Source organism: Lissotriton helveticus, chromosome 9 (assembly GCF_964261635.1).
Source record: "Lissotriton helveticus chromosome 9, aLisHel1.1, whole genome shotgun sequence".
In the NCBI taxonomy this organism is placed as follows: Eukaryota; Metazoa; Chordata; class Amphibia; order Caudata; family Salamandridae; genus Lissotriton; species Lissotriton helveticus.
Genome location: NC_136070.1, coordinates 509,158,378 through 509,178,455, shown reverse-complemented (window position 1 = coordinate 509,178,455; position 20,078 = coordinate 509,158,378). Strand labels below are relative to the sequence as shown.

The 20,078-nt window shown below is 41.7% G+C and overlaps 1 protein-coding gene across 4 annotated transcripts in view; it reads left to right on the top strand.

The window, feature by feature from the left end:
- The window catches only part of LOC144781481 (phospholipid-transporting ATPase IC-like), a 1,874,327-nt gene that overhangs the window by 1,144,192 nt on the left and 710,057 nt on the right, over positions 1–20,078 (top strand). For all 4 annotated transcript variants that reach the window (XM_078660356.1, XM_078660353.1, XM_078660355.1 and 1 more), the window contains one exon: positions 8,557–8,713. In XM_078660356.1, the coding sequence (XP_078516482.1) occupies positions 8,557–8,713 (157 nt within the window). The remainder of the gene's footprint in view (positions 1–8,556; positions 8,714–20,078) is intronic.

The following is a 20,078-nucleotide window of genomic DNA, read 5'->3' as shown; positions in this document are numbered from 1 at the left end:
AAAACTTACAGTCAATTCTAGGTTTTCTGAATTTCGGAAGAACTTACATTCTAAACTACGCAGAAAGGGTTAAACCTCTCTATGAATTAATCAAACCTGATTTTAAAACAGTAAATTGGACACAAAAACACACAGAAAGTTTGTGTTCATTGCAAACAGACATGTTAGCAACAAAACATTTGCAAACACGCCTAAACGTACGCAACTTTGAATCATTCCGGGTCAATACGGATTCACCTACTTAACTTTTAACTAAGGGAAAAAGTACCGATTGCTTACAAATCACACTTGTACACACAAGCAGAAATGAAATTCACTTCTACAGAAAAAGTTCTGACAGCTGTTCAAACCGCTGTAGCAAAAGAGAGAGCCCTCGCACAGGGGAAACACATTATGATCGTTACTCCTGTACCTGCCTTAAAGGCGGTGACAAAAGTGAACATTCCTAATGCTAAAGCTTTACATCCGAGATGGATACAATGGGTTAATTCCCTTGCTGCAACTGATGTTGAATATGTTTTTGATCCTTATTTGAAAACACAAGCATTTCTACAATACGAACAAAAATTTCCTCTGTTTGCTCGAATACCTGGAGTGGGCGATAGAGTAATTCCAAACATGGAACATAGATTAGGACTAATCCTAGCAGCACATGAAGGGCTCGCCTCTGCACACGCAGGTGTTTCCGCCACAGTATCGTTATTAAAACAGAGATACTGGTGGCCACGCATGAGGAAACAACCCAGAAACTACGTTCTGGATTGTGAAATATGGCAAAAGATGAAAGTCTCAACTGTAAAACATCCTGCGCAAACGCCCCTGTTAATTTCAGATAAACCATTAGCGTGTGTTTACCTGGACCACTGCGGTCCCTTACAAAGGGATAGTAACTATAAATATATCATAGTCACAGTGGATTCGTGTTCAAGGTTCATTTGGATGTGGCCTCAGCGCTCGGTTGATGCTCGAACTGGTATAAAAGATTTGCGAGTCTTTATCGGCACATACGCAATCGGCACGCTACATTCTGACCAGGGTCCTGCATTTAGCTCTCGAGCTTACAAGGAGGCCATGGCCAATTTGGGCTTTGCATTGAGGTGTTCTAGTCCATTCCATCCTGAGGGAAATTCGGTAGTGGAGAGAAAAAAACGGACATAAAGCAATCTATAACAGCTAGGGTATTAGGTTCGGGTGACGGGTGGGTCAAACATCTAATAAGTGTCCAACGTAGTCTTAACAATTTGCCAAGAAGTTCTCTAGGAAGTATCACTCCATATGAAGTCCATTTTGGGACAAGAATGATAGTCGCAGACCTTGATTGTCAGACATTTTGGGGCAAGTATGATAGTTGCGGACTTTGAATGTCAGACATCAGTGGCGGACCAAAAAGCATTTGATATCAAAGATCGGTTGGCTGTTTTACAGGAGGTAAATAAACTAAGAACGAAACAAAGCAACATGTTCCTGAAGCCAACCACCACTGAGGAAAAACCGACCGTCCCAACAAGGCCTGTCTGGATCCCAAAGCTTGGTGATCTAGTCAGAGAAAAGATCGCGGACAAGAAGGAATTTGGGCCTTCTTACAGACAACCAGTACCTGTCCTGGCAATCCATGGATCAAGAACAGTATTACTGCCGTCCCTTGCTGGTAAAAAAGAGAACAGGTTGGTGTCCATCGACCTGATTAAACCACACTATGTGGCCGATACTAAGCAGTAGGCCAAGTGGACTCCGACCAAGTAGCAGATGCCCAGCTCTAGCTACTATCCAAGAAGTTCAAACTGAGAGACTCATCACCTTTGAGGAATCTGCAGTGCGAAAAGAAGGGCTATGCAAAAAGCAATGAAACATGTACCTCCTGAGACCCAAATAACAGTTCATCAAGAAACACCTGTCTACAACGAAGTAGCTCCAGTCTACAATGAAGTGATCAAATGGTTCCAGGGATTTCAACGAATCCTGATGCAATCCCTACAATTGACAGAACTGCCTCTGACTATTTCATTGACTTTGATACGTTTTCTGAGGATCCAGCGAACCTGAAACAACGCCAGCAAAAAGAACTTTCAAAGAACAAGCAACTAAACTTTTTCATCACCTGTAAAAAACTTATCTGGTTTCACCATGGATTGAACTTTGGATTGTGTTGGGTGTATTTTTTCTTCTACTTTGGTTGACTCTTGTGATAACTCTGGGTTTGCTGATAAATGGAAGATATGTCAAAACGGACACAGCAAGTGAGAACATCAACTTACTCCTCAAGCCACACAAATCATCCCATCATGAACAAGGAGACTTGTCATCAGTGAACATCTCAGCCGTTCCTATACCTGATGGTATAGCTTGGGACAGAACAGAATATGACATTTTTGGCCCGTCGGAGCTGTTGAAGATTCCACACTTATTCAAGATATCATTAAGTGACTTTGTGTCATCTAGTACCTTTTCTGATGATTGGGACTTCGAGACTGTTAACAATATGATAGCAGACTTAGAAACGTCTGCAGTATTCAGAAATCATGAATATTTAGGAGGTTCATCAGACTATGAACAAATGTATTGTTATAATCATCATGGTCATCATTTCCTGCACAAATCAACAATGCCTAGAAATGTATTAATGCATAATCAATGGGAACATTGTCCTACGCCACCGAAGGGTAGCCCAAAAACATTTACTATGAAATTTCCGTACAACAAAACAGGGATGAAAAGCATGTTGACCAATACAAAACAGATTTATTCTGCAGCCTTTTATGCCCAAGTGTATAAACTAGGTTTTGACTTTTGGAAAAACAACATTAAGACAAAAACTGTCTGGGGTACTAAAGATTGGAAAGTGCAGGAGGTAGAAGCTTTATTTAGAGCCTGTATCATCCCTGAGCAAAATTTGTTTTTGAATGACACTGTCCAACAGACATCTTGCCTTGGGTTAGCCAAGATCAAAGTCATGAACAACACGTCTACACCTACACCTACACCTGATAGCAAAAATACTTCAGAGGGGGAGGTCAACGTACATACTATTTTGTTTCACAACAGAACAGATCCACATTGGAAAAAATAGTTAATCTGGCCCACAGACACAAACAACTGTCAAGATAGATTCCTGAACAAAACACAGGGTTTCACATTCAATAGGCCAGACCAAAGATATGTTCAAAGACAGCATCCTGGAATAGTAACAACGTACAGTGTAGGGAAGCTTTGCCTTGATTGGCTACAGAGATCTACACTTAAATATGTAAAGCAACACTTATCTTTACTTAAAGATGGCGCTGATCTTAGGGAATTCTTGCTAGGACCAAGAAAACCGCGCCATAAACGTTTTATATATGCAGGTATCTATGCTGCTTATAATGAAGCATGGAAGATTACGCAAGCAGAGACTGCAGAAAGAATACGAGAAATTGATCGTATTAATTTAGAGAAAACTCTCCCTGTAATTGACAATGGGTTAACAACTCTGTCGTCCAGGATATATTCATTGGACAGCATAGTGTCTTCTGTCATATACATCATGGAAAAGGACTTGGTCATGTTGCAACATGGTCAGTCACAACTACGTTCTGTCATGCTATTAGGCTGGACGTTGCAAAACCTTTGTTCAGGCTATGTGCCTTGGCGTCTAATCAATACCACGTCCATGTTTTCAGAATTCAATCTCACTGATAAACAGATCAAATTGGCACAAAGGGGAGCAGACTATAAGGTGCTGAGCATTGAAAAACTGGAAAGATTGCCATTTACAGTCGCTGAAAAGCCAGCTACTGAATGGATTATACATGGAACAATCACTCTGCCTGTTGCAATTTTCCATTCTTAGTATTGCCTAAAACACATACAAGTAGGCACATATGAAAGGTTGGGTAAAGAATACATCGAGACATCCTGGGAATGACCATACACACATAGATGTTGGAGTGGGGGATTTGAATAGTTTCTTACTGGGAAAAACTGTGAAAACGCACTAAGCGGTTCTCTCCTTTGTCAGGGTATAAACTTACAAAGGCCTGCGATGGTTCCTCTAACAACTTATCCTGCCACCTGCAAGGTTCACCAGCTGCGGTGATTGATTCAATTTTCGCCAACTTTCGAATAGAAGTTACCTCATGTTGAACGATCACAGCTGCTGTGGCATGTTGCCAAGCGTACCTTATCTTCATATATGTTAAAACGAAGCTCAACAGTAGCTTTTGGTTTTTAATATGAGCAGATACCCAGCAGCGAATAAAATTGATCATAGTGATAGTGGTGCCTAGCTCGTTTTTAAGGGGTCGGAACATCAAATCCACAGCCTAGGGGGTCAGGTTGCAGTGATTTTTGTGTAGTTAGTTTCACTTTTGAGTTACACACATTATTCACACTTTATTTATTTTTAGGTGGGAAGGCACTGATGATGAAAAGTGGAACACACTGACGAGTACCTGTCAGCAGTTCCCTGGTGGTTGCTTCCGTGAGGTTCCTTCCCTCCTCGCACATACTTTTTTAGAACACCCTCATAATTGGAGGGTGTTTTGAAGTTGTGGGGACACAGACATAGTCCTGATTTTAGAATTTCAAGAAAGGAGATAGGCACACCTTGTTAGTACTGCAGACATGTCGCGTACTAAGAATATCCTCACTGATTAAGGAGGTAGGTGCTGTTTGGAAGACCCTATCGGACAAGGGGTAAGTTTTGTTGATAATAGTATTATTATCTAGTAACTGTGTCAGCCAGGGTCACTTGCTGTATGCAAGTATTGTTTCCTAAACCCAAGACAGACAGGTAGTCGCCTTTATGGCCTTCACTGAACATCTCTTCTATAGGAATTGATAATTTAAGCAGACTGAAAGGCAATCTTTTTGCAAAAAACTGTGCCACTGACCTTGGCCAAAGAAACCTATGATCTACAAGTCGCAAGGACTTCTGCCGAGATACATGCCCTCTTAACTACAAACTGCCCTAAACAGTTCTCGGAAATTTTAAGGCGTATCTTAAACATGTCTGATACGAGCTGTATTGTACATGTATTTAAGACTGTATTTTCTGGACTGTTAGCACCTTTTGAAACGGTCCTAGGAATATTTCCAAACTTCGTGCACTCTGTGTTTGGCGGACTGCCCCTCATTCTCGGACTCGTTGCAGGGATACTATTTTTGCTCCTTCTGCGACGATATGGCAAGCCAAATCACCAGCGCCACTCCAAGAACCATAGAGAGAGCTCTATTGGAGATGAAGTGTCGTGAGCGCATCGTCCAAATTTTGGGATTAACTCGTCTACGAGAATTAAATACCCCATGGTTTCTGTTATTCAGACCAATCTGGCAAGATTGCATCTTACCTGTTCTACGCTGCCTGCTATGCGGAGAAGAATGCGTGCTAGACATCTGTCTGACACTTCCATCAGTCATGCCAACAGATGTTGATACTTTACTGGACCTGGTAAGGGCCCATGTACAGTGTTGTCCCCAGCATCTACCAATTCTGATGACGGCATTCATTGAGATCTCTCAGACACAAAATGCTGATGCTGAGGTACGAGAGAAAACTACAGGCGCACAGGTAAAATCCGATTTGAGGTAATACAACTATCACCTACAATGATAGATGACTTTTTTACAGAGTTAGAAGATTTCATGTTCTCTCCAAGCACTAGCACTGACATTTGAGTTTGGCACACAGTCTCCTTAGAGACTTTGAATTTGACCTTCACTTTTTCAAAACAAGAGACTTGGGCCCAGATGTAGGTAATAGCAATTTACCGAATGGTAAATACCGAATTTTACCGATTCGATATTTACAATTCGGTAATTGCTATGTAGGTAAATAATTCGGTAAAAATACCGATTCGGTAATTACCGATTCGGTAATTACCGAATCGGTATTTGCCATTGATTCCTATGGGCCTTGAAGCCCATAGGATTCAATAGCAAATACCGATTCGGTAATTACCGAATCGGTAAAATTACTGATTTTACAAGGGGGACAGGGTGTCACTTTGACACCCTGTTGCACCCCTGTTTCGGGTGTGTCTGCTATGTGACACACAGACATGCCCTTAGGGCATGTCTGTGTGCCACATGGCACAGGTGTAGGAATTCGTTATTTACCATGCAATTGTATTACATGGTAAATAACGATTCGGTAAGGGCCTGTGGCACTGATTACAGTGCCACCTACATATTGATTTACAGAATCGGTATATTTACCGATTCGGTATTTTACCGATTCTGTAAATTTACCGAATCGGTAAATATACCGATTCTGTAAATAATATGCCCTCTACATGTCAATTTCCAAATACCAGTCGGTAATTGGCGAGCTACATCTGGCCCTAACTTTAGAACTTTTTCCTATGATTATTTTTTTTTCTCCAAAATTGTATTTTTCATTTTTGGCACAAGTAATCTGCTTAAAGTAGAACTATTCATGGAGAACAAGAATTCTTTGAATACTTCCAGAGACAATATATGACTCTGGTCCACAAACAAACAGTTTTCTGTAAACCTGATATGAAATGGTATCGGACTTTTTTCTTCTGTATTTACGAGCCATTTCATAAATGTATATTTTCGTGATTTATTCAGTTAGAATTCCAATGTCAACATATATGCTGAGAATGAAACATTGCTTTAAATGCGTACAGCATTAATGCATCTTTTATGTGTACAACCGATACCAATGCATTTTTATGTATTTTGGGTGGGTTTTCGTACATAAGAAAGTGTAGTGGGTGTTGCATATCGATTTAGATTCCGTATGAATTTTCCCGATTCATGCCCTTATATAGGTACATTTCACATTGCCCTTATATAGGCATAGAAATCCAGTCCTTATTTAGGCATAGCCCATGCTACCCAGATACAGGCATGGCTACCTTCCATCCGTTCATCTACGTCACAACGAGTTCTAGGAAAACCAGGCTCTTAAGCTGTTAGGGACTTCCCCTTGCTTGGATATTGATTTCTCCAAGAACTCATTTATTATGCATGAACAACCATTCCTTAGAGGTTCATTCATGACGTTCATGTGCCCGACTTTACGTCAAAGCTGGCATTCCTAAACAACATTCATTTTGTGATTTTCTGCAATTGTTCTTGGAGGAAATCAAAGCCTAAACGCTCTGAAGGGGCAGGGCATAGATGATATTTCAAGTGGATATGGAAGCATCCCACCCCTAATGAGAATAAACACTCCTTCAGAACAGGGGAGGATGATTAAAAGACCATCTACCCAGAACACTGACAAAGGCAAAGCACCACTCCCAACCCTTCTTGCTCCCATCATTAGTCAGTGTAGCACCTGCAGCTCACCATTTCTGCATGTCTGTGGAACAGAAGAAAACAAGCATTAGAAAAGACAATCAGTCTAGTGTTTTTATGTGTACTCTGTTGTAATGGCTGTATGATGTTGTGTGATACTTTTGGATACACAAACAGATAACACACATAGAGGTACCCTATACACAAAGACAGTGGTTGCGTGTTGTAGCTCTGGAAGAAGTCTTATGTGTGAACTTCATGATGTAGCATCAAAGGAGTTACATGGACATATGAAGGAGTGTTCCTCAAGAGGCTGAGATGTAGTAAATCAATATAATCTCAAGTAAACCAGGAGTCCCTCATGCTGCTTTCTCAGAATACAGCTCATGTACCTCATGAGAGTTGAATGCTGTAGTCTTTGACTAATGAGGACGTGCTGTACTATCACGAGTCTGTGGTAGAGTTGTCTCATATGCAGTCTCATGCACCTCATAACATAACATAACATGTGTATTTATAAAGCACATGTACCACCCAAGGGTCTCAAGGCGCTGAATAACAGATGTATATTGTTACCCAACTCAATGGTACTCATTTTATCGACCTCAGTGAATGCATTAGTCCACTGCACCACCAGACCTCAGGAGGAATGAATGTTGTAAACTCTAATGGGTCTGGAAATTATAAACTCAGATAGAGGCTAATGTGCTTTTGAGGATGGGATGATATAACTTGAGTCTCTACCTCATTTCAGTGGATGGTTGTACACTTAGACAGATTCCGAAATGTGGGATGCTACAGCCTCAGAGTACGGTATTGTGCTGTTATGCTGGTAGGATGTTTTGTTCATCTGAAGCACATTGTGAGAGAGGGACATCCATTGCATAATGTCTTTTTGTTCTACTTTTTTTAATGTCCACTTTACCATCTTGTCCCCCAAGCTCTTAGTGTTTGTTGCCACTGCACCTCTGCAACATTCTTTCCAAGAGTCATCTATCAGTCTAAATGCTTTTTGTGTATTCCACCATCAAATCATACTTATCTACCTCTTTTTCAGTTCACCAAAAACATTGCAGGATGTTTCCAGCTTTGATGTTCTTGGTGTTTTTTTCACTATCGTCCTCTGAAACAGAGTGACTTGTGTTGATCTGGAAAATTGTGTTTTTGAAAGCCTGTTTGTAAGAGGTGATTTTCAGCAAGGATTCTGCAGCTGGAAAGAATGCTGGGAGTGAGTTTCATATATGAGGATCAGAGCCATTACACCATTGAGAATAACCAAGTCCCCTTACTGTGTATTTGTGATTCTTGCAGGAAGTGAACTTCTGCTGGAACCCGTATGCAGACAGAAAGTTCCGGTTTCATGACCAGACACTGGTAGACATGGCCCGAGATAACAAGAAGCGGGAAGTGGTAGAGTTTTTCCGCCTGCTGGCTCTCTGCCACACAGTGATGGTGGATGAAAAAGAAGGTGAGGGGCTCTTGTGGTAATGTAAAGTGATGTCTGCTTTAGCTCATAGAGTTATGTGGAATAAGCCATCATAATTATGTTAAAACACTGCCTTATGCTGACCCCAAGGTGAAATCACGTCTTAACAAAATGTTACACCACCCAGCCCCTTCTTGTGATTTTAGAAGTCAGTGAGTTGAACCTTTGATCTTTATAATTTTTTCAGCCATTTCTGTTGCCTTCTGATAGTATAAGCTGTAGATGTTTCCTTGCTTGACATCCGTCCTTATCTGTCCATTAACACCTTCTGATTAATTTTAATTTTAGTGGAAAGCAACTACTTATCAATTCCCTGCTTCACTGGAACCCTGCCTGATGCATTATTCTGTCTCCTGCCCATGTTAGGCTCTATATGTCTCCATATCCAAGATGACCTATGAGGTGTTTGAGTCCTTTTCTGGACTATGTACACAATAGGAACAGTGTGGATCTCACTTGCTGCAGTGAGAGCTGTTTTTAGTAGAAGAATGTCTCAGACTTCAATTCAATTCAACTTCAATTTATTTATGATTCGGAACTCCAACGAATTCCACATAAAAAATACAAAACAGAAGAAAATGTCCAATACATCATATCCTACAGTTCTTTTATTTTTATTTTTTTTCATCACAAAGAAAATCCAATTACAGTGTTTCCATCAATTCATTTTCTACCCCCCCCCCCCTCCCCCGGAACCATACTATACATTCTATACATTCTTCCCGATTCCAGTCAGGGTTACAAAGAATGTTAAAAGAGAAGATGAAAGACAGAGAAAGGAAAAAAACCAGTATCCGTTATACAATTAGCAGTATTTACTTTAGACATTAAAGAAGAAGCAAAAAATGTAAGAGAGAGAAAAATAAACGAAAAAAAATACGTTCTCCAAAGTGAGGGAAATACTAAAATTAAAGCAAGGAATAAGAGGGCTGCTTGAAGCATGCAGTCTTCAGTTTTGTATCCCATCCATCGAGTTTCCTAGCTGTTCCCATACCGCCAATCCATTTTTCCTGCTGCGTTTGCCTTTTTTTGCGTAAATAGCCATTTCTAATTTACAAGTCGCTAGTAATCTAGCCTGCCATTGTGTAAACGACGGCAGGTTCGGATCTTTCCAGTGGGCCACTATACAAATCCTATAAATAGTCATTGCCACAAAAATTAAGGGGCTCCCGCCCGGTTATGGTCATCCAATCCCAATAGCACAGCAGCCGGAGTTAGTTGTATACTGCTCTCATATCCTACAGTTCTTAGTACCAGAATAAAATGCATTTGGGGACGCAACATTTATAATTTCACTATGCAATTCAAAATTTAAATATTTAAGCAAAAATGACTCCATATAGTCACAATACATAATGTATAAAGTGCAAGTGCGCATATGTAGAAACCTTTACACAATCGTTTATGATATAGTGCAAAATATGCATAATATTTTATCCCAATTAATATTCTAACAGCTTCCTTTATGCACTTTCAAGTACTCTAAGTCTCCATTTATAATTTGCAAAATATGCTACCCAGCAGGGACCATGTTTGACCTACCAGAGCTAAGGGGGGGTGAGGGGGCAGACAATTAACATGTGACTTAAATGTTGCCCTAAGTTCTAGTTTATAATGTGCAAAATATGCTACCCATCAGGGAACATGTTTAACATACTGAAACTAAGAACGGCATTATCAATCTCTCTAAGAAATGTTTGAAAATTGTTTGAAAAAGCAAAACATTTTAAAACATACAAATTCAAGAGTGGGGGGAAGACAATTCCGGGCCTCCTCTGCAGTGATGATCTTATGCTTTAAAAACATGTCTTAATAAAGGGCGTTGTAGTAGTTGTAATGGGGGACAGACAAATAACACATGATTTAAATCTTGCACCCAATTTCCACATAGGTCACAAAGTCTGTTCTTCCTCGGGAATCCCCCTAAAACCCCTGTTATAATACGCAAAGGGAGCAGATTCATCCTCAACAGCAAAATGGTTCTACGCACTCCATGGGGGAGATTCCATATGACGTACAATTGTTTTTTTTATAGATATTACTCCCCACAATTGTGTTCTTTCTAGAGTGCCCTGAACACAAAGTAATATCTCTCTTGCAACTGACTTAGTAAATCATTTTTTTGATTATAGTTTCAATACAGATTTTGGGTGAGGGCATACACCACTGTGCCCGATTTCAAATAAGTCTAAGGCTTTCTCATTGTTTCTAAATACATCGCTTTTCCCCTTCAAACTAAACATAAATCATGTTTTAGCGCAGCCAGAATAGAACTTACATAATTTTCCAATAAAGCATTACCCCACTTTAAACATGCTGCGATGGCAAACACGTAGGTTGAGAGAAGCCCAAATTCAAGCCGAAGGGCCGCTATGCTGACGGCACAGTTCAAATGAGAGATTTGCATCTAACGATTTGCATGCATAACTCAATGCTGTTGGTAATTTGATTTTATAGACATATAAAACATGTTCAAAATATCTCTGCCCACAACATTTTTATAGCCTACCAAGTGCAGAGGCCTGGGATATAGCTTTACTAATGCACTGGTCAATGTAATCACTACTAGAGCACTTGCTCGAGAGGATTCTTCCCAGATATGGGTATTGCCTCACAACTTCAAGTTTGTTTACACTAAAAACCAATTAATATTTTTCCTAACCCTACATCCCGAGACCTAAAAATAATTATTTTACTTTTTTAAACATTTATTTTTTTAAAGTGAACATCCGAGTAATGACCTAGCTTGTTAAGTTGCCTTTGAAAACATATTGGAGTTAGATCCAATAGGATAGCATCATCCGCATAAAGTAGACAACACAATTCCATAGGACCTAATTTCTGTGAGTCTCCTTTACAACGCCCTACCCGGCTACGCAAATCATAGCTGTACAAATAAAAGCAGGAAGGGGCTAATAGGCACCCTTACTTCTGCCCATTGTAAGTTTCCACTTTACTTGACAGGCCCTGGTTGCCTCCCATCAGCACCTGTATCCTTGTAGAGGAATGCAAGGCAATCCAATGATCAATCTTAACAAATGTCCTGAAATTCCTATTGCGGACAGTTTCCTCCACAGTGTCCAAGGTCATCCCGGTCGAAGGCCATGGAGAAATCTAAAAATGCTGCATATAAGGTCATTTCCTTTTCTATCGGATATTTTTCAATTAAGTTTTGTAAGACAGTGATGTAATCCAAAGTTCCACTATGCTTACGAAACCATGCTTGCTCTACGGGTACAAGGTCATTATCAAAAACCCAGTCCTGGAGGTGAAGAAGTATGCTGTTGGCAAACAATTTTCCGCTTGGGTCCAGTAAGGAAACCTGCCTGAAGCTGGCAGGAGAAGTCTTAGGGCCCTTTTTTATATAGTGAAACCACTATGTTTCCTCTACAAGAGGACATAATAATCCCGTAAGCATAGCAGTAGGAAAACACAGGTGTAGGAAATGAGCCCATGCCAAGCTTTCTTGTTTAATGATGGCTATCAGGAGATCGTCCGGGCCTATCGCACCAAAGTACCTTGCCCCTTTAATAAAGCTCTCTATTTCCTTACAGGATGGAGGGCCATAGGTATTCACCAGGCAGGATCAGGAATTGACTCCAAATTAAACCTGTTCCTAGTGTTTAGTGCATATATATATGTGAAATATATTGGGTCCATTCTGCGTCAGATATTAAAATGGCTTCTGCCTTAATTTAACTATTATAGAATTCAGCAATTAGGGCCCAATATTTAGGTGAGTCTCCAGAATGTGCAACCTCTCTCAATTAAATTCATTTGGAATCCTCCACCCCCCTACTTTCGGAAGCCTTCAGTCTGGTTCTTACCTGCTTTAATCTATTAATTTCCCTTTGCCTAGACAATACTGCCTGCTTAAATTGGTCCCTTATTAAAGCATTCAGTTCCCAATTTGACTTTTTTACCTTCCACAAAAGAACTAACGGGAGGGTAATGCCATTAACTCTTTTTTTTACTTCCCCATGATCTAAATAGAGGGAAATGCTTCTTAAACCAGGTAATGGGTTTTTCCTGACCGGGACCAGAGCTCGCATTTTTAGGAGTAGCAGTATTTAGGAGGAATAATGAAGAGGGAGTAAAGGTACAGGGGAGGAGAGTAGTAGGAAGCATAATCAGACATAGTCAACAAATAATAAATAAGAAAAACAGTACATGTCTTGTCAGTAATAGGTAGTCACTTTTCCTCCTTTCCTGAGTCGGCCACAGAGCTGGCAGGCATGATCAGCAATATCCGTAGGTAAATTGGGCCTGTAAGGTCCTGATATACCCCTGAGAGGTGTTTTATACATGTTACCCACCTTTTCTCGAACTTGGGTAGGGTGTAACTGATGACTGCTGTAAATGTTTCCATACCCAGTAAGTACCCGAGTTTATGCAGCCAATCTGCATGCGTTGGCATAACATCATTGCCCCATTTCGATAACAGTACTTGTTTTGCCACCGACAAAGCCAGGGTGATAGCCTTTCCTTTGTTAGAGTGTAATGGATAGGTTTGTGTATTGGGCTGCCCTAACAGGACATAGCTGGGAATACGAGGTATTTCAGTGTCGAACATCTGATCGATGTCCGCCAGTATTGTGTGGCGTTTTAGGCTCCGAGTGAATTTTGCCGATTCATGCCCTTATATAGGTACCATTCACATTGCCCTAATATAGGCATATAAATCATTCCCTTATTTAGACATAGCCCATGAAGACCAAATACAGGCATGGCTACTTCCACCCGTACCAAACGTCACAACGTTTTCGGCTTACGCAGTCAGGGAGCTTCCCTTACTTGAATATTGATTTGTCCAAGAACTCATGTACTTTGCAAAGAACTACTATTCCCTAGGAGTTCTTTCCTGATGTTATCATGTCCAACTTTACGTCAAACTAGACACCTTCAAGGTATAAATATGCCTTCACTTGCTCTAGCAAGACACAGTGGTTGGGAGCAGTTCGACTATCTACTTGCCCGACGCAGCTCGCTACAGCAAGTGCCGAAGGAAGCCGACCCTCCAGCTGACGCACTGATTGAAAGGCTGCCTTTCTCTCTGCAAGAATCCAGCTCCAGTGTTTCCAAGCTCCCCCCGCGGGGTGTTGGGAAATCAAGTCCCGAGACAGAGATACCAGACCTCCTTCATTCTAAACTAAGGTATGGAGCTGATTAGAACCTAAGAGAAATCTTGCATAGATTCTTGGCAAAGAAAACTAAGCCTATGCTACACAATACTTACTTCTTCCCTTGTACTAGACTTAGGTTAGGTACACCGGGGTAGGCGTATTTTAGAAGCACCAGTTGAGTATTTTTAGTCATTGTTATTTATGTATGTATTTTTATATGGCTTAGAAACCATACAATGCTTTTACAGTACTATTTTATAATATTGTTCTCGCTGTACGCATTATACTTTGCAGCCTGCATTACGATTGTAGCAGTTCATTTCTTTTGCATGTGAAAGAAGACTGTTCAATAAATCCTTTTATTGAAAACGCCCATCTATCTATTTCTCTGCACCTCTGTTGAAACGAAGCATGCACGATTGACTGAGTGAAATACTTATCTATTGTTTCCGCGACGCTAGAGATACATTTCTTATTCTTGGGAAACAAAGTTGTCATGAAACTAATCCCTTCTTGTGAATTCAAGAAAGTTTCTAGTGACCTCTGAGCTAGCTAGCACTCACTATTAAGTTTAATATATTCGATAGAGACCTAGTCGACCTCAGTCCTACGTCTATTCTATAGGATATGTTATTCCAATGCGCAGAACCTATTGGGAATATTGGAACTACAATACATGGCGGCCAACCTTTGATGAGGCACTAATTTAACGCTGGATACTAAAGTAACTCAGTTGTGCTTTTCTCAGAGACACCTTTTTTTCCTGTAAAATACTCCAATAGACATCTGGAGTGGGTAAAAGGTAGTAGTAGTAGTAGTAAAATACTTTATTTGATATGGTTTTGAAGTACTGGGTTTTTAAGAACCCAGCGGTGCCAGGGAAAACACCCTAAGACTTCGAGTCCTTCCTGTCCCAGACTACAGAAACACAGAGTCTTCTTGGTGAAGTCAAAGATCGATTTTTTTGGCTGCAGCCAGTAACAGATATCCTAGAAGTACAACACGGTGTATATTCTCAGGAGACTGCTCAAACTTACAAAGCTAGCCATCCCTTTTATACAAAATATTATGCTTTAGGCAAACATTCCTTATTTTACAGTTGACCATTCACATATTTTCACTACAAAGAAAAAGCAGAATCATGATGACAAGCTTATTTTCAGTTTGTCCAACCCATAATCAATTACCCGGCAAAGCCCAACATTTTTCATCAGATATCGACGGACCCCTAATAAAAACGGGCACCTCCTCCTCGTAAAGCAGGTCATAAAGTAGAAAGCAGAGACAGGTGTGTGTAAGATTAGGCGTGGTTTGTGTGCGATGAAAGGTTTATGGTATGCTGTGCCTTGATACTAATCTCGATCGGCCACTGGGAAAGGAACTGGCCGAACAGGTTTGGCTTCAGGCAGTGGAGTCAGCTTGCCCAGGTCACAGAGAAGTCAGCAAAGGTGTACATGTCCTTCAGACTCGTTTTGGCCTTAGCCATCGGCCTATGTGAGGGCAATCACAAAATGGCTGCCGTACACAAAATTGAACCCGAGGGTTCAGGACGGAATCTCTAATTTCAGGGTATTTTCGTCACTCGAATATGACGAAAATGCTTGTGTATAGTATACTAGACATTCTTGGTCTGCTGATATCAAAATCGTCATGATACGACGTCGTTTATGACACGGGTCCAGAATTTTCAGTACCACAGACCCTCCTTTTGCCCTTACATAGGCAATAACCTATCCTCACGCTAATCTGAGTCCAGGTCTATATTCGTAAAGTCTTTGAGATGTTGCTGTAGCTTCATCCTATTACTTAGCTTGTCCCTCGATACAGGTTTCCTTACACACGATGTAACACAGAGGCCACATACAGCAGGAGCACACTGTACGCACAGACAGAACAGGAAAAGAATGGCTAAGATCATCCCAATGACCATCAGAATCTTCCATCCCCAGGCGGATATCAGTTCCCAGAACCACCCCATCAACGACCAATCTCCTTTATCCACATGAATAGATTCAGAGATCTTATGTAGTTTGGAGATGGCCTGGTACACTGTTGGAGCGTTATCTGGAATGAAAACACAGCAACTCAATTGGATCACTTTACATACCCCACCTCGGTCTGCAAGTATGACGTCTAACGCGACCCTGTTCTGAAGGGTCATAAGGCCATCCGACTGGAGCTCAGCAGTCAAGTTACTAAGGGCACCGGCAGTTACAACTACTGTGGATTCAGCCACCCTCGTTAATTGCCTTATGTTCCTGCTGCTAACCATGGGTCCCCAAAACGGCAGAAAACCCTTCACGAAGTCTCCAAATTCTTGTCCTGCAGTGTCTTCTTTACTGAAGACACCTCTAACTATCCTTGTCTTCTAGTAATCTGCCGCAGCTCTGTAGGTGGGAGGCAACAGGAATGAAACAAAACATGTGCCCGAGAAGTCAGGGGGCAACCATGTGTAGGCTCTATCATGACAGATGAAATAGGTACCCTTAGCTGCTAGGAACAAAGGGGAAGTCTGGGACGCAAAAACATATGTCTCAGTGCAGATACTTTTCCCTAACTGAGCTCTGGGATTCTTGCCATTTCCTTGCAGACATAGGTGACCTTGATGGGGTACAATCCAAATTGGGGAGGATCTCTTTGCTCGCTGGTTCTCACTCAGAGTAACTCCATATCCGGTCATGTTCCATCCAATATATGCTAGTGTCTCATCTCTCGGGATAGTCTCATAGGAATTATCTTCCCTAATCATATCTACTATACCCTTAACTAGAGCACTATTCTTTGGATTATCTTTTACAGAACGTAGGGGGTTGATTTCATGTGCGTAGATGAACATTGTTCTGTATGCCCACACAGAACCATTATGGCTGAAAGGCAGGACCAAATACGGGATACCTTTATCCGTAGTATGAGGCATAAGACCACACACCCAACAGTTAGTCGTGTTCACTACTAATTGGTGTTTGTGCAAAAGCTGAACGAAGGAGTTATTGATAATCTATGATCTCCTAACGGACTCATGTTCAGGTAAGGGGTGAAAAGAATGTGAGGAAACAGTAGAAGGAGGGATGGGCTGTGCAGTGGGTGCAAATGTCACTCGAAAATAAAATAAAACATATCCTATTAAAAACATCATTACACTGAACAACATGAAAATGCATAATATCAAAAAGCGTTTCTTGGTCATCATTCTACAAATTTTAGCTTTAAAGTTCATCTCTTTGGCAGGTCTCTCCATCTCGAAAAACTCCATCCTCTCTAATTGCTGCTCGCGATGGTAGGGTGTGCTATGCTAAGGAATGCTTCTGTCAGTCCAGGGCAACTCTCTTAGACCAACCAGAACGGTCGACCTAACGTCTTCAGCTGCACTCCAAAGACTTCGGCAACCGCGACCCTACAGCTGAACCCGGATGGTGGTTCGAAAAACAAAAATAAAAATGTTTCTCAGATGAGAGAGCTGCACTTTCAAAAATAGGAAGGGAAAGAACATTTTATTAGTCCATAGTTCTCGGCCTCAGATTATAACGCCTTTTTCCAGGTAATGTCTGGTCTTGGAACAAGAGTTCAGGCTCGGTAGTGTCCAATCGAATTGACGGTGGTACAGCTTCTTGCAAAAGATTGTCACTTTCACGTTCAGAAATTGTTCCTTTTACACGTGCATCGCTGCAAGGCAGAAAACGAGGCACAGTCTCAGTCTCAGAGTCAGCAATACCCTCCTGGACCCACCGGTCGTACGGCAGAGGCAAAGGGACCCTCTTGCAGTGTACGCCGTGGATCCAGTTCTTCTTTCCTTCCACTCGAACGGCTGATCTCGTTGAGAGAAGGACTAGGTGAGGGCCGGTCCAACGGGGCTGGTCATTTTTTGTCCGCTGGAAGTTCTTGACCAGCACCCATGATCCAGGATCGATAGTATGTCCTGGAGCTTCAGAGACCTGAGGCAGAGTATTGTAAACCTGTTGGTGTAAAACACGCAATTTAGCCGTCAATTCATAGAAATAATCAAGCAGTACAGGGTGTTCGATCTCACTGAATTTTGTCGGCCTTGGCACTCCCCATATGTTGGCCTGGACGGCCGAACACGATTTCATAAGGACTAAGTCCCACTCGCGAATGCACAGTCATTCTTGTTGATAGGAGTGCTAAAGGCAGAGCGTCAGGCCATTTAAGACCAGAGCTTGCTTGTACCTTACCCAGTTTCAGTTTTAGTGTGCCATTGTAGCATTCTACTAGTCCAGCTGATTGGGAGTGATTTGCAGCGTGGAATTTTTGCTGGATACCTAGCCCTTCACATACTCTCTTCATCACTTGACCCACAAATTCACTCCCATTGTCACTCCAGACCATTCTCGGCATTCCGAACCTAGGGAAGAACTCTTTAACAAGGGCTTTAGCTGTGGACAAGGCAGTGTTGTCTTTCAGGGGATATGCTTCTACCCATCTCGAAAAGGCACAAACAACAACGAGTACGTATTTTAAGTTGTTGCGCCTCTCCATGTGGATGAAATCTAGCTGCAAAACCTCGAACGGATACGTCGGAGGCGCAAATTGACCAGCTGGAGTTGGGGTTCCCCTACCTGGATTGTATTTCAGACACACCATGCAATTCTTGACTACATTCTCTGCACACTTAGGAATTCCAGCATTTTGCCATACTGGAGCCAACAACTTACAAATCCCTTTCACACTGATGTGAGCCATTCCATCAGCCATTGTAACTACTGCAAGCACATACGCATCGGGTAACAACCATCGCTGATGCTCTGACAATTCAACCCAACAACCATTTGCATCCATTTTACCCGTGCTCTCTCTCCATACACTCAACTCTTTCTCTGTAGCTTCAGCTTGAATAGATTTCACACTCTCTATCGTATCTTCACACATTCCAACATCACCAACCTCTCTTGAAGGGCCTGCAACATACATTCGACTCATCACATCCCTCGCTGTTTCTTTTGCGATTTCGTTAGCAAATGCATTACCACGACCAACATCATAAGTAACCTTCTTATGTGCACTGCATTTCACAATCGTGACTTGCAACGGCAAGGTAAGTGACTCAAGAAGCTCATTCACCAACTGACCATTCTGTATCTTAGCTCCATGCGAGGTCAGAAACCCACGTTCTTTCCACAATCGTACAAAACTATGGGCCACACCAAATGCATACTGGCTGTCGGTATATATGGTCACTTTCATTCCTTTTGACAACACACACGCTCTTGTAAGTGCAATCAACTCTGCTGCTTGAGCTGAATTATGTGGGATACGTGCAGCTTCAACAATCGTATGCAAAGTCGTACAGCATATGCCGCAGTCGTATCACCATTCGGAAGCTTGAAGCATGCACCATCCACCCATAAGGTACCATCACACTTCACAAGAGGAGTGTCCTTAAGATCTACTCTCCCTTTCGTTTCTTCTTCTGTTCTGAGAAAACAATCATGCTGCTCAGAAGCATCTGTCTCTGCTACAATCGGCAACAACGTAGCTGGATTCAACGTGTTACATCTTTTCATCTGCACATGACTCGCTAAAAGTGTCAACTCGTAACCTGACAATCGAGCACTAGTTAAGTGCTGTGTCTTGGTCCTGTTTAACAAAGTGTCCACTGCATGTGGAACCATTACAATCAACATATTATTCATCACTAAACCAGCAGACGGTCGAATAGAAACTGCTGCTGCCGCTGTGGCTCTCAAGCAACTCGGCAACGCTTTAGCTACCGGATCCAAAGTCGACGAAAAATACGAGCATGGACGTTGCTTGTCCCCAAAAGACTGTGTCAACACTGACAATGCACAACCTTCCTTCTCATGGACATACAGCGTAAAAGGCTTACTGTAGTCGGGGGTACACAACACAGGAGCCGTACACAATGCATCCCGCAATTCGGAAAAACTTTTTTGACAATCTTCAGACCATGGGAGGGGATTCGGTGTATCTTTACAAGTCAATGCTACCAAAGGTTTGGCGAGCAGAGAAAAATTTGGTATCTATTGTCTGCAATAGGATGTAATACCCGAGAAAGCGCGCACTTCTCTCTGTGTCCTTGGCACACTCAATTTTGCAATTGCCTAAATTCTTTCTGGGGTTAGTTTCCTTCCCTCCTTCGATCAGAGATGACCTAAGTAGGTCACTTCTTGTCGACAATATTGCAATTTCGAAAGGGACACTTTGTGATGCAAATCAGACAAATGACGTAACAATGACAATGTTGCTTC